The sequence below is a fragment of the Nipponia nippon genome, unplaced genomic scaffold (assembly GCF_047370975.1).
Source record: "Nipponia nippon isolate SJK-2023a ecotype South Korea unplaced genomic scaffold, ASM4737097v1 scaffold_19, whole genome shotgun sequence".
Classification (NCBI taxonomy): domain Eukaryota; kingdom Metazoa; phylum Chordata; class Aves; order Pelecaniformes; family Threskiornithidae; genus Nipponia; species Nipponia nippon.
The window spans coordinates 6,589,839-6,611,749 of record NW_028262335.1 but is presented as its reverse complement, the minus strand read 5'-3'; the positions used below and the strand labels follow the sequence as shown (position 1 = coordinate 6,611,749).

At 41.9% G+C, this 21,911-nt stretch overlaps 1 protein-coding gene across 4 annotated transcripts in view; it reads left to right on the top strand.

Annotated features, from left to right (window-relative positions):
* The window catches only part of DVL1 (dishevelled segment polarity protein 1), a 106,804-nt gene that overhangs the window by 78,736 nt on the left and 6,157 nt on the right, over positions 1-21,911 (top strand). For 2 of the 4 annotated variants that reach the window (XM_009460906.2, XM_087755457.1), the window contains 9 exons: positions 6,748-6,841; positions 7,866-7,935; positions 8,718-8,857; positions 9,181-9,257; positions 9,742-9,809; positions 11,437-11,586; positions 16,446-16,577; positions 17,478-17,645; positions 18,159-18,365. In XM_009460906.2, coding sequence (XP_009459181.1) covers positions 6,748-6,841; positions 7,866-7,935; positions 8,718-8,857; positions 9,181-9,257; positions 9,742-9,809; positions 11,437-11,586; positions 16,446-16,577; positions 17,478-17,645; positions 18,159-18,365 — 1,106 coding nt within the window. Of the gene's footprint in view, positions 1-6,747; positions 6,842-7,865; positions 7,936-8,717; positions 8,858-9,180; positions 9,258-9,741; positions 9,810-11,436; positions 11,587-16,445; positions 16,578-17,477; positions 17,646-18,158; positions 18,366-19,752; positions 19,800-21,911 lie in introns of all 4 variants that reach the window. The other 2 variants (XM_087755458.1, XM_009460907.2) reach the window with 2 other exon arrangements.

Genomic DNA, 21,911 nt, shown 5'->3' with positions numbered 1-21,911 from the left:
TTAAATACTGTTTGCATCTGTTTCCCAGACACTTGACTGTATTTCTGGGCTTTCCTGAAACATGCTGACTGGCGAGATGAGAAGATTTATATCTTCTCTTTTTGTTTTTTCCCCCTCCTTTTTTTTTTTTAATTGTCCTTTCTTCTATTTTTTTCTGCTACCTATGATTTGAGTGCTCAGAATTCATCAGTAACATCATGTTGTATATAATCACTGCTCTGAGAAACAAGCTAAGCTATTGGGGTTGCTATCCAAGCTGCCTATAGCCACTATTCCAATTAAGAGAAAAATTCTGCTCCTCTTCTTTCCTTTTAATAGCAAGTATGATCAAAGCAATGTGCAACTGTCTGCCTGTTTATAAGGTAATGGTGTGAATATTGTAACAAAATAGCTTGAGCATAGGTTCCTAATAAGTATGCATTTCACTAAGCTGAATTGTAAAGGAATTCCTATGTAATTGCATAGTCTGAGACCTATGAGCAGTACAGGAATTCATCAAAGTTAATGCTATTGCAAAGGCAGGCTGTATTTATGACTTCTTAATTATTTTTTTCTTTTTGTGCAGACAGAGAGAATGTGAGTTATTCCTTGCTTTTTGCAAAAAAGCTCTTCATTTTAAGACGTGCTTGTTAATCTCTAGAGATATTTTTGTTGTTCCGTAAAAGGTTTATAAACCAATACATTTCTCAGATTCAAAATACCTATTTTTAAAGATGTAAAATTAATCAAAACTAATATTCTTCCCTTTCCTGGCTGCAGTGGCAGCATTCTCTGAATGCTGTCTCTAGAGCTGTTGTTCATCCAAATGAGCTATGAAAACCCATTACAGATTTCTATTAATTGTCAGAGAACAAGAAGATTACAGATCTTTGGTGGTTCATAGAAATCTGTCACTAAAACAAATAAGGTGCAACGTGATATTTTTAAATTCTAGGTAGAATGGAAACAGCAAAGAACAACTAGTCCTGGAGATACTTTAATATTTGCGATGTTTACAAACAGATTATTAGCTTATTAAACTCAGTGGATATACTTGGTCTTGCAGTTAGTCATAGCTTAAAAACCTGTTGAAGAACAACAGTTCCTTCAAATTCTGTTGAAAGGCTGGGTGTTTCCAAAGGGTTGAAAGGGTAACTAAATGAACATGTAAGATTTGGTCCTGCATTAGTTTCAAGAACTTATTTTGCAGTTACAGTGAAGTTGCCAACACCCGAAGATACAGAAGATTAGCCTTCTGGATGCTTTGTACTTCACCTGGATATTCATGTGCATAAAGGGTTGGCAAGATCCGTAGTTAACCTGAACATACTCTAAGCCTTCCTGGAGCCTTCAGGGCTTCTAACCCTCCTTCCCTCCCTAAAAAATGAAGCCCACAAAAACAACCACCACCCCGCAGCTGATTTTGTTTCTTGTAAATAAATTAATCATTTCCATGGCAGCAAGATATGCAGTAGGGCAGGATTAGCACAGTCAGGGTGGCCACCGAAGCACATTATACTGGACCCAGCTAAATCTTTCTATATTAATAAAGTAAAGCTTCCTGCGTCTGACCTGAGAAGAAAGAGACTCTTCGAAGCTGCTGTGCAGGCCTTTTCCTTTCTAGGCTAGGGCAGAAGCTTTTGGCATGCAGAATAGCTGCCAGGCCAGCTAGTCGGGAAGAACAACTAAATGGAATGCTCCAAGGTATGCTGTTGTGTTAGGGTGATGATGTTCTCAAGCAGATGAGACATTGTGCTGGCAGGGAGAAGTTTTCTTTAGAGGCAAATACAGCCAAATAGAAAATCGAGCATGCTCCAGATCTGCTGGAGACAGCGGCCTGAGGAAAAAGAGATTGAAGGGGGTAAGTTTGTTTAATAACGGCTGATGAACTCTGCTGTCAGAACCTACGTTGTAAAGGAGACTGTACGTGGAGGAGGTCACTGAGAGAAGGAGTCAGATGAAAAGGATGTTACTGTCTTGGAAGTGAAGAGGTTGTAAGGCTGAGGATGCTTTTCTAACAGTGTGTGTTTGACATTGGGTTATTTTATTTTTAACTTGGAGCAGTGCAGCAGAGGTGGTTAGTTTCCAATCCAAGGAAGTTCTGTTGCATTTAGTTAGAGAGAAAGAATATTTTTTTGTTCCACTGAATTAATTTATTCACAAATACTACAGGAGCGTACAGAACCCTTCAAGTAGTGTGAGTGCAATAATTTATTTCCTTTGTTTTCAAAGTATGATATAATGGAATGTTAGTGTTATTTGCAGGTAGTAGGTGGTATTTTGAGTAGAGATCGATGTAGGGAGCTTGCGGTAAACTTTACCTTAAGAGTCTTATTTCTGTCTTCTGTTAAGCAAAGAAAGGTGTAGTAGATATGGCATCTGTAGCTGTAGGATTATTGTCAGCAACTTGCAATTAGCCTTCTCAGTTCAATGCAACTAAAATAATTCACTGCAAAAAAATTGGTTACGTTTATTTCTCATTTAAGAAATTAACATTAGTTCTTTTTAGACTATATGGATAAGCTTTCTTTAACAAATTGTTACCTTTTTTTCCTTCCTTTAGGGAATGTAGATTGGACAAATTATTATTATTCTTTTTAAAAATGTCTGCTGTGGGATTTATTAGACTTTCTGCTAGAAGCGCAGTCAGGGTTTTGGCCGGAAGCTAGTGCAGGAAATTGGTAGTTATGATTCCAGATGTGTTTTTCATCTTTGCACTTTATTTTTTCCAAAAGCTCAAATCTTGTTTTGCTCATCAAATTGTAATAATAACTTATTTCTGGGGATACTTCAGAGATCAAAATATTACTCCTCATTAGAATGCGTTTGAGCTGCTATTTAGCATCCAGCTAATCCTAGAATATGAGATATGCAGTGTTTATGAATGATTCAGCGAGGATGCATTAAGGCTATGGATTTAAAAGAAATTACAGGAAGAGATGATGAAGTGGTACCATAGCTACATGAAAATAGATATAGGCTTGACTCAGGAATTGCAGAGACTGTGAAACCTGCTGTTTACAAATACACTTTCACACAGTGTGGGAGTCTTGCCGATACAGGCTGTCTTGCCTTCTGCGTACACGCAGGCTGATTAAGGCAACTTCGGTCATCGTCCAGCTTCCCCCAAGGAGGGATGAAAAAACTGAGTTGAGCGAGCTCTCCATTCACAGTTCCTCCAGTGCAATAAGTAACGTTTTCTAATGTTTAGCTATATGGAAGCCAATGTAGAAGCACACAAAAATGTTTCTGCAGTGCATTCTGATCATCAATTTTGTGCAACTGATGTGAGAGGCTGTTTTAGCTCAAGTAGCTACTTCTCTAAAATACTGTCTGTCCTCTTGAACTAAGCCTGAACTGTGGCTTTTCTAAGGAACTGATTTCCATTCTTCCAGTCTAATGCGAAGTAGAATGAAAAAAATACCACAGAATAGAAGAACTTCACTTCTCACATATTATCATCTGGTAACAGAAGTTCAGAGATTTGCCAGTATTTGGTTTTGCTGGTTTAATTTCAAAGAAAAATCCAAAATGTTCACTGCTTACAGAGGAATCTAAACTTCTGGTCGCATACTGAACGGAGTGAATTTTCCAAAGTAATCTCACCCCCAAGTTGCCCAAGTAAGTAGGGAGGGCAAAAGTGAAGAAGGAACAAGATGCCGATATTAGCATAAGCTAATTGTTCACACCTTCATCACCTCAGCTGTGCTCTCTCTGCCTTTCTGCGGTGACTTAGACTTTTCTTCTTTTTTTCCAGTCCATCCTTTTGGACTCATCCCTGATATATCTCTCTAAAGATAGTAATGAAAGTATTTTTGTGTCCCGTACTTGATGGTGGATTAAAATATCCCTTTTAAGGACTCGGAGTCAGAGAGCAATTCTGTTTTCTAGAGATACTCAGTGCTGGCAAAAGGTATTTTTGTCCAGTCCAATTTTAGAAAATCAGACTAAAAGCTGGAAATAATTGTTCTTTGTTTTTCTGAGTATTGATGCGCACTAGAGCAGGAGGAAGAAATTGGCATAGCCAGTCAGTCTCGGCAGTCGGCAGATCTTACCTGCTGTCTGTGATCAGGAAAAACATTGACAGAGGAAGTATGGTAACATACATTGGAAGGTACTTTTAAGTTGCTTACTTCTTAGGATGTAAAGTGCCGTGAAATAGCAGCAGATCACTGCCAAGACTGCTGGAGACAAATTCAGTGAACTGTCTGCTGAAACTCTACTGTTCCTATCCCTCGTTTCCATAACTTGCTATCCAGATAAAACACCCGTTGTCTGGAAAGTGAAGGATGAACTTTGCTACTGGGTGAATTCCCAGCATGATCTCCTGCTGCAGGCAGGTGTGGCTTTCAGTGTAGCTTTTCCTCTCCATTTTCTTTCGCTGCTATATGAACACTGCTAACTTAAAATTGCTTTTTACAGTAGGCAATGTTAGCCGGAAGCATTACCCCTTTCAGGGGACATAGTAATGGGAAACCGAATACATGAAATTACGTGTATGAATTTAATGAATTCTCTTTATCCATAGTAACCAATAGAGGATGCCATTCTAAAAAAGTCGGTGTCAGGAAGTACTGCGTACTCCTTCAGTGATGCACACTGGGATAAAGCCGTAAAATACGATATGGCAGTAGGTGAAATATGCCTGTAAACAAGGAAAATCAATTGCCTGAATGCTGTGAATGACTTTGAAGTGCGATTATAGTAGCCAAAAGAACAGATAAAATTTTAAGGTTTTGTCCTTTCTGTTATGGACTAGCTCATCTGTCTTCAAAAGTAGTGGAAAGTCTTGCCTCATCATGCAAAAGAGCAGGGCTTTCCCACCCTTGTGTTCTGTCGGCAGCAGGGAATAGAGCCTGTGGGCAGAGGGTTTGCTTGCAGATGAGAGTGCTGAATTCATACTCTCATCAGTGGCAGAAGGGCACTCGGATCTCTCTCATAGCCTTTGAAGGTGTCTTGTTGCTTGACTTGTGTTCACGCAGAAAAGCTCCCCCAGTCTTTTGCCTCTTTGCTGCCCTTCTCAAAGAGCAGGCAGGTTCACTGTGATGGGAGCAACACGCCTTGCCTTTCTCCTAAACTGTTGTGTGCTGGAAAGTTTTGTCTGACTCCTACTCATGAGGCGTTCTGGGAGAGAAGAGGAGGAGAATGAAACTGGAGGGGAAATAGGAAGGGGGAGAATATTGGTAGTAAAAGGTTAGGAGGGTTTTGTGTCAATCTTTGCCAGTACTTTCAAGATGAGTGGTGAATGTTAACAAGTCCAATTTTGGGAGCCCTGCATCTGAGAGCCTTCTTTATTTTTCCTGTTGAAAAGGTTCAGCCTCAGAAAACCAGGTGCTGTGAGCTGTTTCCACAGATGGAGAATTATCAAATTTTTGATCTCTCTTGAAAATGCCATCTCTTGGCTCCTTAAATTAATTTGCCTTGCTGGGAGGGGAAAAAAGGAGTGTGTGAGGTTAACATGCCTGAAATAGTTTTGGGAACTCAAAGAGAATGTCAAGAGATTCATACCCTCTGAGCAGTTCCATCATCTGTAATATTCCGCTCGGTATGCTCGCCTAAAACACACCTACTTTATGCAAGATGGGTTTCCCAGTGTGGTGGGTTGTAATCTCATGACAGCAAGCTCCTTTTTGAAGTTGGTAGTATCAAGTGTTGCTTGCAGCATTCTGGCATTCCTGCATGTGGCTAGAACTTTGAAGACAGGGACATGGAGACTGGGGAAAGAGACTGGCACTGTTTTCTTTGTGACAGTGCCAGTTCAATTCCTTGTGTTGTATAGGGTTGGGGTTTTTTTAATCTTGGTTAACGATGGAGCATTACTCTATTTTTTTGCCGTTCTTAACGTAACAAATAGAGGACAGATGCCTCTGTGTTGTTACACCGATATCTCTGAAATCTAGGCTTTGTTCCAGGCTTCTGAAATTAATTTGGGCAAATCCATTTGTCTTTCTGTGTCTCAGTCCACTATTGGTAAAATGAGAATGATTAACATTCCTAACTCTTAGGGGGATCTTGGGGATTTATACGTAGAACGTGGCACATTTAGGTTCTGCAAGTTTGAAGAGCCTGAAAAAAAAACCCACAACGAAATAAAGCTAACAGAATATGTAAAGGTAAATCACATTCACTATTCCTCTGTCACTATTTGGTAGTGGCTATTATCAATTGCTACTTTATTTCATTGAATTCAAGCCCCAATGTTAAGTTTCTGTTAACAGGGTAGATAGCAGCAGCAGAAAATAACAGCACCATGACAGGACTCACAAAAATGAATATTAAGAGATTCTCCAGATTGTCTGTTCTCTCAGAGCAGAGATTAAAATCATTATTTAGTGTACAGCTGTTCTTATAGCGTGCGTTTTTCTTTGATGGGCCTGGAGTCAGGACCACTGTTAAAGTAGTGGAAGATGGCTACCTCTGACCTTTGGGCGGTAAAATCAGGGTGTTATATGCCTGTTGAGATGTGGGTTGCATTCAGTCTTGCTCCCAAAAGAAGGCAAGCTGGTAAATTGTACTCTCTAATCCATGCTGTAGTTTAGCTGGTATCTTCTCTGTGCTCCTAGGCAGAGGCTAAGATACAGCACACACTGGGACTGAGCAGCAGTTCAGCAACAAAGAGAGCAATACCTTGTAAGCTAGCTGATGGTGTCCATATGATTTACTCTCTCCTGCATTTGTAGGAATTGGCCTTTTTTTTTTTGGCAGGGTGCAGAGAAATGCAAATGGCTCAGCTTTACAGAGTTGACATTTGCTCTCAATTTTCCTCAGGTTGAGTAGCTCCACTGAGCAAAGTACTTCATCCCGGCTCATACGGAAGCATAAACGCAGGAGGAGGAAACAAAGGATGCGGCAGATTGACAGGGTAAGGTTGGCATCATCATTTTCCAAGGAGGTGAACTGTGATTTTGAGTGTAGCATGTGAATTAGGAAGGGATTCAGAACAGATCTGTGCCCTCTTGAATTCATTGGAAAGGCTCCCTTTGACTCCAGTCTACCCTGGACTAAATCTCTAACATTTGAACTTCTGCAGCACTAGAGTCAAGAGTCTTTTTCTCCTCTCCCTTTCTCCTTTTACTGTTAAGTGATCGCATTTCTTGTTGTCTCTTTCAAGACCAGTCTCTACAGGAGAACCTCCATTATGCTACTGGCTGACGTGGGCAGGGGGTGTCTGTGTCGTTAGACATCTGATGTATAAATTGCTGAGACTTGCATTCTGCTGAAAGGAGAAATCGATGTTTATAGGAAATCGCAAATCTTTTCTCTTGCTCTTTTCTGTGCTAGTCCTATGGTAGCAGAATGAGGATCGTCCAGACGGCATACTTGAAGTAACTGTTTCGTTATCCTGTAAATATCAGTCTTCACAGATTAAAGAATGAGTATGCATACATTTTATCACAAGAACTGGAGTAATGTTTTAGAAGATATTTGATAAGCACATTTGTATTTCATTTGGTGGGGGGGGGGAGTGTCTGTCTTCTCAGTTCCTGAAGGATCATGTGTTGTTCACTTCTCTCTTTCGGGAGGAGCCATGGATGGAATAATTCACACTACGCTGGGCACTTTCGTATTTAAATGTCTGCCTGTCGGTCATGTAGTCAGGAAGCAGAAATGATTCAACGTGAAGTTCAGTTGAGCAATCTCAATGTAGAAACTTGCTCTCTGTGTTTTGTAAACACAGCTTTGGAGAAAGTGCAGATTGTGTTCAGATTTTTTTTCCTTACAGATTCTAAATGAAGGATAATTTTGAGGAGACCACAATGGTTTCTGAATGCCTTCCAAACAGAAACCTATTAATCAGTTCCCAATTAATTAATCCTCAATAGTTCTTTTTATTGTCTTATTCTGAGCCATTTGAAACCTTGAGAATTTTCTGTTGTATTTTGCAGTCGTCTTCGTTCAGCAGCATCACTGATTCTACCATGTCCCTAAATATCATCACTGTCACACTCAACATGGGTAAGAGGATAAGTGATGTTATTTGTGATGAATTTCAACTGATACACATGTATTTTGTCATGGTGCCGTAGCCTTTGGAGGCAGTAGAAAGTTCCTTGATTGGAAAGGATGCCAGCTGAACTAGAGGGAATGGCAGCTGAGAGTTGCTACTCTGTTGACTGTGCCTGGATTCCTAGTCCAGTACTGAGCCGTTGGCACAAGCAGATCCATATTCTTCCCAAGAAGCCCAGGGAAGGAGCTAGAACTCCAGGATATGGAGTTCTGCTCTTATTTCTAGGAATGGGAAGGGGTCAGACATTGTTAGGAGCAAGAGTAGAAGGGCACTGGAGGTTTGCATTTCTGCTGCTCATGCATTTCATTGCTTAGCCAGATAGAAATGCGCAGGATGGCCGATTCAGCACCTCTCGGTAGCACCAAATTCTTCCTGCCAGTCTGACGTGTGGAAAAAACATTGCCTAATGCAGATTGGGTGCTTAATTTCCAGGTGTAGACATGTCTTTTCAATGTCATTTCTCTTGCTGATTTTTTGAATGTAACTTTTCAGTGTCCTGTATGAAAAAATGTCTTTAGCAGCATTTCCCTGCTGCCTTTCCCTGAACGTGCCAGGCAGACATACGCCAGTAGGGTAACCTGAGATAATTGTAAGTCAAACATGGCCCAGCTGATGTGTCGAGAGAACTGATTTTTCAAGACTGAAGTAGCCTGGTGTTAGCTCTTCGCTATCATTCCAATCACCTTGTTTGCTTTTTTCCCCCCCTACCCTCCACTTTCTATCTGTATAGAAAAGTATAACTTCCTGGGAATCAGCATTGTAGGACAGAGCAATGACCGGGGTGATGGTGGCATATACATTGGCTCTATTATGAAAGGAGGGGCTGTGGCAGCAGATGGCCGAATTGAACCAGGAGACATGCTTCTGCAGGTTGGTCCGTGTCCAAATATACGTGCTGGTGGCTTGTCCATTGGTGGCTCAGCTCAGTCATCCCACCAGATCCATGGACATAGCGCTCAATTAACAGAATTCATTCATACTCAGAGAAATGTGTCACAAAGACTATTATCACTTAAATCTATAATTCTTTGCGAACTCTGCTGAATAGTTGATATGCTCTGAGAAACAACATTTCTGCAGCTGCTCAAAGGAATGGAAACAGTTACAAGGCAAATAAATTTGGAAACAAATAATGAAAATGTCTTTAACTTTCCTGTTTCAAAGCCTGACCTCTGCTTTTTGCAACATTTCAGGTGAACGATGTCAATTTTGAGAACATGAGCAATGACGATGCAGTACGAGTTTTACGGGAAATAGTCTCCAAACCAGGGTGAGAATATTACAAAAATCTCTTGCTACTTATCCTTCATATGCAGTTATTGGTATTGGGCAAACCTCAGAGAAATCAACATTTTGATCTCCATAAGCAACCAGCGTGGCTGCTGATCTCAACTCTGAACTTCTCAGGGTAAATGATGAAAAGGTGAGACTTGTTCCAATGTACCAGCCAAAACCAACTCAAACTAGGAGTTGCCTGGTTTCAGTAGCACTATTTGTTTATACGATCAGCGTTTTAATATCTCAAGAGCTGATCATTCGATAGATTTCACCAATAGTGCTCATGATCTATGCAAAACCAAAAACATCCTGATACTGGTTCAGGCTGAAAATACTTCAGCAAGCATCTCAAAAGCATTCTCAGAATGTACCTGACAACTGTCGGATAGGAATAAGTTTCTTCCAAAGAGTTCATTGTAGCAGTTACAACTTCTGTAGGGAAAGTTAAGAGTCACCCTTGTTTTCTTTCTTCCTAGACCTATCAGCCTAACAGTAGCCAAATGCTGGGACCCTACTCCCAGGAGTTACTTCACCATCCCCAGGGGTGAGTACATATTTGTGCTCTTTGCTGGGTTCCTGTGGAGCCCTCAAGGTCGAGAATATTTTCAGCTATTGTGGCATCGAGCAGATTTCCCTTCCCTACAAGTTCAGTACTTTTAAGTTTGGTTGTATTGTTTGTTTGCTTTTTGTTTTGGGAGGCAGAGGTTTAAGGTACTCTTTCTGAGACTCCAGTACCCACTGAATTCATGGGAGTTTTTGTTTTGATTCACATGGCTTTGGACCAAGCTCTTAACCTTTTGGCGGGTATATCCTCATGATCTTAACCTTTCAATTGAAAGAAAGTTTGGAGGATAACTATACTTAAGTGTTAAAAAGCCTCATTTTGTCACATGTGCACTTCTTAGAAAGAAGTTAAACAGTATTTTTAAAGTTTGAGGCATAATATACATAAAACCTCTTGAAAATGATCTAGTTTTAGAACTCATGGCTTAATAAACCTTTCAGTAGCTGTAAAAGATCTGTGCTTATGTGAGAAACACAGCTGCCTCCTACTGGTGGGTGCTCTGCTTATGACATTGAGACCAGCTTCTTACCAGTCCTTCTTAGAAGATGAGAATAGCATTGTCCATTGAAATCAATGCACCAGACTCGTGCAGACCATGGGAGCTCACTCAGTGAAGTCCTTAGGAAAACCAGCACAATCGAAACAAAAATCCCACAGGTCACATATTTCAGATTTGCTACAGGGAGAGCTTGTATAAGTTTGTCCTTTTTTCAGCGAAGATGCATCCATTATTATCCGGGGCAAACAGCGGTATAGCTGTTGTAGGCTAAACTGGTTACAATAATGTGTGGGATATTTTGAGGAAATACCAAACATAGGCAGACCTCTTTTACATAATTTCTGGTTTTAAGGCAATGGAACAACAGCCACTATAATTCGGAAGAAAAGAAGTAATCCAGATTATGGGGAAAATCGAATTTTATTCCCAGCTTTAAAAATTACTTGCTATGTGGCTCTTCAGACCTTAACTGAGTGTAATTTTCATTCGTCTCTGACACCAGTCTCTTCAAATGGTCTTTATATGTCTTGTCTATTTATTTTGCAAGACTATTCCAGTCCTAAAAAGTTTCATTATGGCTGCTGAGGGGAGTTCAATGATGCCTCATCTCTGCAAATACAGAGCTCTAGAGTTACTGTTCTGATTCACCTTCAGCTGAAGATTCACCTTCTGTCTGAGTGGTTATTGTGGATCCAAGACCCTTAGACGTAGGGAGAGATCTTCCCGTCAGCTGGGGCAAAGCGTTTGGTAGTGCTTCACATCATAGCAAAATGAGAATCTCTATCTCACTGTATAGAATAGTACTGAAATATTATTACTGGACTGGTAGCTTCTTTCCCACAAGGGGAAGTATTTCACTCCTACCGCAGTTAGAGGAACAGAAGTGTCGTGGTTTTATCCTGTCAGGCTGGTGTGGTAATTGCTACAGGAAACCAGCTACTGCTGGCAAGATGCTTTTTACTCCCTCATGCTGCAGCTATCTCAGTTGTACTATCAGAATGGCAAGGACTTGTGCAACCCAAAAAAATTCCTTCTTCCTCTAGGTCTTAGTGTTTACTGCAAATCTCATTCCATTTGTCTTTTTCTCCCTTTCTGGTTGTTTTGCAGCTGAACCAGTGAGGCCAATTGACCCTGCAGCGTGGATCTCTCATACCACAGCCATGACGGGAGCGTACCCCCGTTACGGTATGAGCCCCTCCATGAGCATCACCACATCTACCAGCTCCTCACTAACAAGCTCAATTCCCGATTCGGAAAGTAAGTCACACTGCGGCCAGCACAGGGCAGGCGTCTTCTGCTCGGGGCCAGCAGTGCAGAGCTGTGCGCAAAACCGACCCCAGCCACAAGCACGATGAAAACGACAGCCACTACAGAACTCTTGAATGCTTTCTTAAATTTGTAATTCTTATGGGAGCATAAAACCTTGTCCAAAGGTCAGAAGTTAACGCAGTGGTGTTTTGCCAGGGTTCACATTCAGGAAGAGGTGGCTTCTGGTCCCTTTTAAAGTTACAAGGCAGGCCTCCAACTTTATCCCCCCCGATGAATGTGAGAGCTTCCTCCTTGCACTTGACTGTTTTTTAATAAATTTAAATAATTTACTTCAGATAGATGTCACTGGATAATAATGTCAGTGTATCATTTAGGAAATCTTCCACTGATATTTGCATGGCCTTCTTTTATACTTTTTTTATACTTCTAGAATTTATTGAACAGGGAAAAAACAAGTCTAATGTCCCACATGAAATTACGGTCAGCCTTCTTTCCTGTTTCTCCATCTGTGGCAGTCTCTAAACTAGTCATATCCATGTAACCAACAAGTTGTCATGATTCCTTATCTTGGGAATTTTTGTTTAAAGAATATAAACTCTTCCTTTCTTTTACTCTTCCTTTACTTTCTGTTGTTAGCATGAGATAAAAGCTAGCATTTGGTTTGAAATACATGGCAGTAAGGCAAGACAAATAAACAAGGAGCATGTGTCTCTGAGAACACTATCCACTGAAGTCCTAGTTCAGGAAAGTGTTCATATTTAAAATGACGCTTCTGTTTACTTGATGTGAAAGTTTTGAGGTACTTTACACCTCATTAGTAGGTGTTTGTTTCCTGTAATATTAATATGGAAGAATTTCTCTAGAGATGCAACCTTTCTATCAGATTTGTTCATCTGTAGCAAGATTTATTATATTTGTTTATATGCACATAGAAATCTTGAAGTGGCTTTAAAGTTCTGAGGAGATTATCTCATTTGTGGAACAATGCTACCTCAGTATGCATTCACTGAAAGCCAGAAAAATACTTCGATGTCTAACGAGGGATGCTGAAGTGTCTGCCAGATCTGGAGTCTAAATTTAGGACCGAGTAACTTTTTTAATTTTGTAAGATTTTTCCAGAGAGAAAGGGAGGACATAATTTAGGAAAAAAACAAAACAAAACAAAATGAAAAAGAAAACCAACATTTTGAGGATTTTAAAGACCAACGTGGTGTTGGTGCTTAGTGACAGAACCTTCCCTGGACAAATGCATGGCTGAAGTCTGAAAGTTGCATTTGCAGGGACCAGTTAAGCCCTATCAGACTACATAAGTGTCTGCCTCTTTTTCTTCTACCCTTTCTTAGATTTTATAAGCGCATCGTTCCTGGAATTACACCTCACCTTGAATTGAAAGGGCGGTTATCCTTTGTGTAGGTGTAGTAGCTCAGTGCCTCTTTAGATAGTAGGCAGCACCACTGAAGGGGAAATACATCCCCAGTAGAAAGCAAGTGAACCACTTCCCTGATGACTGCTTTATCTTGAGATGTGTTTTCAGCCTTACAGGTACTAAAGATTGCTGGAATCGAATGTATCTGCTGATTGCTGTCAAACAAGAGTCTGTTACTCTGCATTCCTCTTGAACTATTCATGTATCGTGTGCCTTGATATATAGTGATGTGATTGGGAAGTGTGGAACGCAGACGCCCTCTCAATCATACTTTTAAATTAAAGGTTATTTGGGAGCAGAACCACATTTCTGGAGACAGCTTCTCATTTCTATGCCAGTGACTTACAATGTTTCCTTTCCTGAATGCAAGAAAACATGGAATACCCCTGCCCTTTATTGTGATCTGCTTAACGCTCCTTCCTTCAGTTCGGTCCTGTTACCCCCCACCCCGGACAGGGCAGGCAGCACCTCAGGGCCCTAGGCACAAAGAGCACCTCCCGTGCGCACCTCTTTGGCAGGAAAGACGAAGTTGGGGAGGAACGGAGGAGGAGAGAGAGAGGTGAGGAGAGGCTGCGCATTGACGTCTCAAAGAACAGCGAGCTTCATGCAAAATGGGGCTTTCTGATTTTTCATCTTCCAGTGCAAGATTCTCTGTTTCAGTTCCTCTGAGGCTAGAGTCACTGGTATTTGAAGCAAATATAATATCTGTTCTACAGTATCTGGCTGTGAAAGTGGAAGCAGTGAATTACCAGAGTCATCTTAGACAAGTCTGTTTCATGGTTCCTTGTTTTAAGTATTGTGAATGTCTGCTGTTTGTTTGTATAGGAAGGCCAGGATAATGTAAACGGACCAAATAACTGCTTTCCTTCTGACTAGCATTCCTTTGCTCTCTAGCCTTGGGATCAAAAGTGAAGTTCTAATATCTGAAGCATTTGTACAGCCACCATCGCATTGGTGCTAGTGATGAAAGTAGCTGACATTTTGGGGCCATACAAATCACCACCACACAGCAGGAATTATTCTGTGTTAGCTCTGTATTTTCTCAGATGCATTTCTTCAAAAACAGGACTATGCAAGCCAAGGCAGACTGAGGTATTTCAGAGTAATTATTGCTTTTAAAAGTATCTTGTTCTCCAGCGATGTTGTGGCTGATGCAGGAGAATATTCTCTCACAGTGGTTTGTGAGTGTTGGACTCGCTGCCTCAGTCTGTGCAAACCCTGCTCCTCGTTTACTCTGCTAAAGGTAGATTTTTCCAGCCGCTGTTCTGCCACTACAGGACCCCTTTCTGCAAAGCAGTGCTGTCCCATTCCATGAGATTAACTTCAAGTGCTTCAGTGTTTCTTGAAAGTCTTGCTGACATTGTTGGGAAGTTCTCTTTTTCTCTTGCATGGACTTCAGAGGATTTTGAATTGAGACTTCAGACTATTTCTGCATAGTAGTATTCAGCCTGAGGTACTGCCTGATTTCCTGGGGCCTTTTTGTTTGGGCAAATGTGTACCTCCTTACTCAAACAAGGATATAAGCCAGTGGTGGTGTTACCTGTGGTAGGACTTCGTTTTCCTGGAGCATACACCTCTTTTCTTACCAGGATCTGCTAATGGGGAAAAAAGGCCACTCAAAACCAATAACCGAAGCCCTGAGAAACAGCTTTGCAGTAGATCTGGTTCCCCAGAACGGAGTTACTGTCGGTGCTCTTCCTCAGATGTGCACATACCTGTACAGGTGGTCAGGCAGTCAGGCCCACAGTTGACTGAGTTGAGACCAAAGTGGATGCATTTTAGATGCATCCTAGAATTTTTCGTATTTGTACAGCAACTAGCAGACTTAGAAAGTATTGATGATCATTTGGCTGGTGGTGTTCTTTATATGCAGATCGTGGGTCTCCAAGAAAATACAATTTATTGCTCCCCACATATTTTAGTTGAATATTGGTTTGTTCTGCCCCCCCCCCCCCCAATCAGACATGTTGCTTTTTGCCACTAACCAAACTAACTTAAAGCAAAAGCAAAATTTTAGAGTTTATTCAAACTTTTTAAAGTATTGAAACCGCATGCATAGATGGTCTGGGATATTTTCATGCATATTTGCAGTGCATGTATTGAAAGAAGCATTTTCAGTTTTCATTGTTTCATGCTTGTTGTACCTTTTATCAAAATTTTGGGTTGCTGGAAAAGAGCAAAATTGGTTCCCTTGTGCTTTTGAAAGGTGGGTGATATGGGGAGCTGGGAGAGGGGAGGGGAGGAGGGTTTCTGAATTCCTGCTGGAGGAGAGTCTGAACTACAAACACAGGACACACGTGCTTGACATGAATTTTCTAGGGCTGAGAAGATGGGAGCAGGAAGGAGGACTGGGTGCTGTATCCAAAGAATATAATTATATTATGTAGAGACAGGATGATTGAGTTCTGCAGAGCTATCCCAAGAAGGCTGGTAGACTCTTGGACCCAAATTCACCCCACTGGGCTTTCAATATTACATGCCGCTTTGCCTCTATGTGTGGTAAAGAAGGAATTTAGTCTAAAGGACCTAGACTCCTATGGTAGGCACCCCAGTTCAGCAGGGTGAATCTCAGCCCTATTGTTCTGCTTTTATTCTAAAAATTGATCAGGAAAGTGTGAAGCCTCTGGTGAGCCAGCTCTGCCCCTGAGTGTGTGAAAGATGAACGGAGCACTGACAGCTGCTGAGGCATTTGGGAGTAGTGGTTTTGTAAGTGTTCTGCAGAAAAATGCAGGGCAAAGTAATGCTGGGTTAAGTGACTTGTTAGCTTGTAAGGCTGCCATCACTGGGATCCTGGAAATATGTTTGTTTTTTTTTTTTAAGGAAACCACTAGCCTTTATCCTGATGATGGAAGCTTTCTTTTCTAATTTCAATTCTCCCTAATTATGCTGATGTCCAAATCTTAAAAAAACAAATGGAGATTGATTGAGACATGGTCGTCATCTTTCTCCACGCAGATGGGTATCATTCCCGACAATTAAACCAAAAGTGAAAGAACAAGCCAAAGCCCCTTGTCCTACAGAGTTTTGCATACAGTGCACTGAACCCTTGGGTGGGTCAGGGCTGTTCATGGCAAATTGAAATGGAAAGCAGTGGTCGTAGACCTCCTTGGGTTTCCTTGTCTGCAAATCTCAATGCAGCGTGGATCGAAAGCGCTGATATATAGCTGGTCTGTGAAGTCAAGGCACGTAGGGACTCAGCATCTCGGTGACTAAACTGGTTGCACCGAGCACAATCTCTGAAGAATTGGTACAAATGCTGCAATTTATGCCATTGATGAGGGTGCATTTGGGAACCTTTGTGTCTTTTTTTGCATCTGTTGGTAAAGCTGTGTCTTGAAACGTTTCATCCAAAATGGGAACTGAGAAGTTCTTTTCAGACTCGAGTCATTTCAAAGAAGCATGTAACCTTTCTTCCTTTTAGAATTAGAAGAATCTCCCTTAACTGTGAAGAGTGACATGGCTACTATTGTCAAGGTTATGCAGCTACCAGACTCAGGCCTTGAAATCCGGGACAGGATGTGGTTAAAAATTACCATCTCCAATGCAGTGATAGGTAAGCAGATCAAAGGAATGCTGGGGAAAAGAAAAACATGGCTTTTTGGAAATAGGCTGAAGAAACTGTCTTTCTATGAACTTTTTTTTCCCCTGGCTATGGCCTCTTGTATTTCCTTGACTTGGTATTTGTGAACAACTCTAAGTGTGACAGGAAATAACGATTAGCTCTTGTTTGCGCCTGGACAGCCAAAAATACTGCACGTTTCTCATACCCCCACGCAGCTGGTCCTTAACCCTTACTTGTTGTATCTCGGGTTTTCTATGTAAGTACTTGTGCCTCTGGCGATCTGCCCAAGTTCACCATAGCAACAATCCTTGTAATTCCAGTTCCAGACAGCCACACAACCTTAATAAAGCATCTTAATTACATTTAAAATTACCACAACTAGTCTACCATTGATTCTGACTGTCCTGTGACCTGAACTGTGCTAACAGTTATTCAGTCTAGGTTGTAGTTGCTTTTGGCTGAGAAAGGGATTGGAACCCAGGTCTTTTGACAACATAACATCTGCCTCTTGAGGAAGATGACTCTCCTAATCACTTCTGTCCTGTAAATCCCACGTCATTTTCATTGCTGCAACTCGGAAGGGGTCGAACAGTGTAACTATAAAATTTTCTGTGTGCATATGGTGTCACTGTTAATGTAGTGTTCAACTGGATGCAAGATAATTCTTTGCTTTCTTTATTGATGTTTGGTGGTAACTAATTTAGCAGTTAGGCTGAGTCATGAAAATAACATTTTAAGCTCTTTGCAGCAAGATTGCTACATATTCATATTTGCATTCAGTACCTAGCACAGCAGTACTAATGGGCCATCTGATAATGTGAAGATTAAAAGACCAAAAAGATCAGTTCGTCTCAGATGATCCTGTATCTCCTCTTCCTGTTCTCATTTTAGGAGCAGATGTGGTTGACTGGCTTTACACACACGTGGAAGGCTTCAAAGACCGACGGGAGGCTAGAAAATACGCCAGCAGCATGTTAAAACATGGCTACCTCAGGCACACTGTGAACAAAATCACCTTCTCGGAACAGTGCTATTATGTCTTTGGAGACCTCTGTGGCAGTAAGTTCCCCATCTGTGAAGGGCAAAGCGGCATGCGTGTTGTCTCTTCTGTGCTCGCAGGACGCACAGAGGAGAGTCCTGTAGGGTTTCACAAGTGGACGTCTCAGAACAGGCCATTATTCTGACGTTGCATGACAAGTGGTTGACATTTCCTGTTAGACCAAGCAATTAGACCTCTTGGAAGGGAAGGATGAACTCATCGAATAGGGCATTGCACCGAGGCTCAAGAAAGCAGGATTTATTTCTGGTGATGCCCAGACTTCCTGCTTGTCAGTCACGCTCAGTTTCCAGTCTGTAAAATGGGGATGATTCCTCCTTGACTTACGGAAGTGCTGCAAAGGTACCTTGGTGCTCAGTGGTAAATACTGATGTCTGCCCTACCGTGTGTGATATTTTGAGTGAACTCTGGAGGCCGAGTCCCTCACCACAGTAGGTGCTGTGTCAGCCATTATTAATAGGCAAGCATCAGCTGCTAGGTAAGAACAGAGTCTTCACCTTGTCTCTCTTTTCCAGATATGGCTGCACTGAACCTTAACAATGGTTCTAGCGGAGCCTCGGATCAGGATACCCTTGCTCCACTCCCACATCCTGCTGCTCCCTGGCCATTAGGCCAAGGATACCCGTATCAGTATCCTCTGCCCCCTCCATGTTTTCCACCAGCATACCAAGACCCAGGCTTTAGCTATGGTAGTGGCAGTGCAGGGAGCCAGCAAAGTGAAGGTAAGACGGTTAATCTGGTATTTATTTCTACAGCTGTCATTATCCCTGACCATTTGCTTGAGTTCCTTCGTACTGTCTGTGCTCCTGTCTTGTGGTTTTGTATGCTACCTGCATGGATTTGGTGTGACCGCACTTAATCAGAACCGTTTGTGTATGTGATGGAGTGGGTTAGCCTTTCAGCTCTGTATTGAAACTGCCAGCGATGTTTTAACTGAGCCAGTGGAATAGAATACATGCTGTTTGTAGTGATGCTGTACTTCTGTACCCCGTGCAAAATGCCAGTGGGGAACTAGAGCCAAGCTATTTGACATGTCCATGGTGGTATGGGCATCTGTACTTCTCTTACCTGACAGCACCACACGGTAAACTGCTGCTTTGATAAAGCCAATCAGGCCAACATTAACGACTCAGTTGTCCACCCTGTTAAAAGAGATAAACTATTGCCCCCCTTTCTAGAGGTCAGAGCCATTGCCAACAGTGGGGCTGCAGTTGCTTGATATGGCTAGAAACTAGGCCATTTTGTTGCTGATGGAACAGGGGTTAGAACCGAGGTGCTCTTGGCTTTCACTTCAATGCTCAGGAAAATCATTCTCTTTGCTTGTGAGAGACAAGCGTGAGGTGGCCAGCCAGATGGTTTACAGGGCTGAAACACTGCTCACAGGGAGGAGATTTTTCGTAATATATGACAGGGAAAAAAAGATAATACTGCATGGATTAAAAACCTGACCTCCTCCTTTCCTTCCCTAAGATAATTTTGTCGTTCATTTTTAAACCTTAGTAAATAAAAAATATGCATTTTTTGGCTGTACAGATAAGGCCCTTCTGCCTTTTTTTAAAAAAAAAAAAAAAAAATCACTTCTAGAGCGAGTTTTATTTTTGAAAATGCCAGTAAGGCAAGGGTGAGGATTCTCTGTGTTTTTGTGGTGAACATCCAGTATCTCGGATGGATGTAACTTCTTCCTGTTTACTGCAGCCAGACAGATTTTTGCAAAATTACACTGAAGAATTTCATAACAGGAACGTGCTCACAAGATTTTAGCACCATTGCTTCCCACCTTATCTCCAAATAAGAAGTGTCTTTGAGGAAGCTCACAGTGGTATCCAGGTTTTAGAACTGCAAGCCGATTGTGCTGGAAAGAATGTGATTATTTTTCTTGGCAGCTGGTTCTGCAGGCAGTAGAATATTAGATCTCTGCTGCCGGAATAGGAAAGGTATGGTATTTTATCCATGCGACCTGTGTTACTGGCTAAAGAGAGCCTTATGAAAGGCGCCAAGGTGTTTAATTTTGAAGGATTTCAACGCTTTCCTTGTTCTTCTTTTGGAAACTACACTTCTGTGTTGTTTCTTGTTTTGTAACTGTTATTCCCTTGTTTTGTTCTGAGCAAGCATTAGACTGAAGGATTCATAGAGGAATGGCTGACTCTAGGGGATTGGTAAGCTTCAAATGCCTCCATAATAATAATGAATTCACAGCATGATCATTTAGACTCTTGTGACCCAAATGTTTATCTGTATTTTTTCTTTTTTTTTTTTTTCTTTTTTTTCTTTTTAATTGTCTTGGACGCTCAACCTGTCTCAGTGCACAGTAGTCCAATAGAGTGGCATTAGCCTATCACCCTGTCAGGCCCCCGTGTGACTGCGCTGCGGCAGCTACAGAGGGCATGGCGTCAGATACCTCACTGTCAGCTCGGTGGGAAAATCCTATCACCAGTCTCTTCACTGCCCTTCATAAAATGAATAAATAAATAATCCTAGCTCCTGATTTATTAGTCTGATGTCATCCATCTGGGTTGGATTTATCTACCAGTGCCCTTCAACTGCTCGTTTACTGAAAGACACTTGAGCACTGTCCAGATGGCTCAGGCAGGTATTAAGAGTACTGGGACACAAGGTTGCATTGATTGCTCTCAATATAGAGTGTTTGAATTGGGTTTCTTGTGAAGTCTCTCTTTTATGTGCAATGTTAGATCATAACTGAATTCATCTGGTGATCAAGAGTGCTGCTCCAGAGCCCAGTGAATGTCACGTGTTTTTGAGACGAATGCAGTGTATTTACTGATGATTACAGGCAAAAGCCTAAGATTTGGGTCAAGAGACAGACTGAGCTGTGTTCTGGCAAGCAACAGATGGAGAGGAGATCTAGCAAAGTTTTATATGATGTTGCAGTCCTGTTCAAGGCTCTGTTCCAATTTAGGTTTCTGCTTATTTCACCTGAGCCACATCATCTGTCCCTGCTTGTGGTACCTAGGGCTTAGGTTATTTTTAAAGGCTGGGGCAGATTTGCTGTAGGGAATGGCACTGGTGTGATGAGCAGCTCCTCTGCAAACCATCATCTCTGTTACCGTAGTGTTTAGATCAAAGTCATGTCCCTGTTCTGGTAGATGCTGGCTGTACAGATGGATAGTGAGAGATCATCAGGTTACGGTCTGAAGAGATGGAAGAAGTAGGAAGGATGGATTTGTTCAAGCTCACAGGACGTCAGTCGTTGGGACAGGAATGATAGAAGGGTCTTCAGAGCCTCTATACATTGTCTCTGGAGGCCCTCCTGCCCCTGTCCAGAAGGGTTCGTGTGGAAGCGTCTGTTCCCATGAAATGAAGTATTGAGGCAGCTGGAGTCTCTGTGGCTTTAGGGGGTAGCAGTTTTCTGTCCAGCAGTAACAGAGAGTAAAGGCTGATAATACGTTGTGGCAATGCCAAGTGAAGCTTTTCTAGGCACTTGAAATGCAGATTCTTTAAATCCATTTTATGACACTTAGCTTTAAAGTTGGCCTTAGATGGAAACAAACACTGCTGTGGTTGTATCAAGTTAGCAGCATTTCAAACCTCAGCTTTAGGTTGGGCTGCATGTCGCCAAGACAGGCCAGTGCCTAGCTGCCCAGGAGGTAACACTCTTGCTAGATTGCATTTAAACTCAAGGCTTAGAAGGACTTTCTCATTGTTTGTTCCGTGACAGGATTTAAAGGCATGTTGGGGAGAGAGTGAACCTCAGCATGTCCAGAGGAGAACATCTATGCTGCTGATTATTCTTAGATAGACTGCCGTCATGGTAGATGGTTTCTCTGTTTTCTTTCTGCCATGTCATCAGCTTGGTGTGCAGCTGCAGAAAGCAGGTGCTTCTGAGATAAGAAGTCTGCATTAACCACTTGAGCTCTTGGAGTCTTGGCAGATCAGCTAGAGCTGCTGCTCCTGATATACTGAAGCCTGGAGGAGCACTGTGATGGATTGCCACAAGACAGTCTCGGTCCTACTGACTGTGGAAGACCTCTCAAGATCAGCAATATATGCTTTCAGTGCAGCTTGCTTTCTCCCCTGCAAGATCTTTACTCAGCTACAAGCTATGGAACTGGCAATGAGTTCTTGTGTATGGGGAGCTTGCATCAAGGAGTAATGACTTTGGGTAAGGTTTGCAGGGTTTGGATGGGTGGCAGCAGAATGCATCATGAGATAAAGGCAGAGGCATACGAGCTGTGGAAGGGTTAAAATAACATGGTGATTTTCTTCCACTGTGAACAATGTGCCACACTGGAGAGCTTACAAAGATGCTC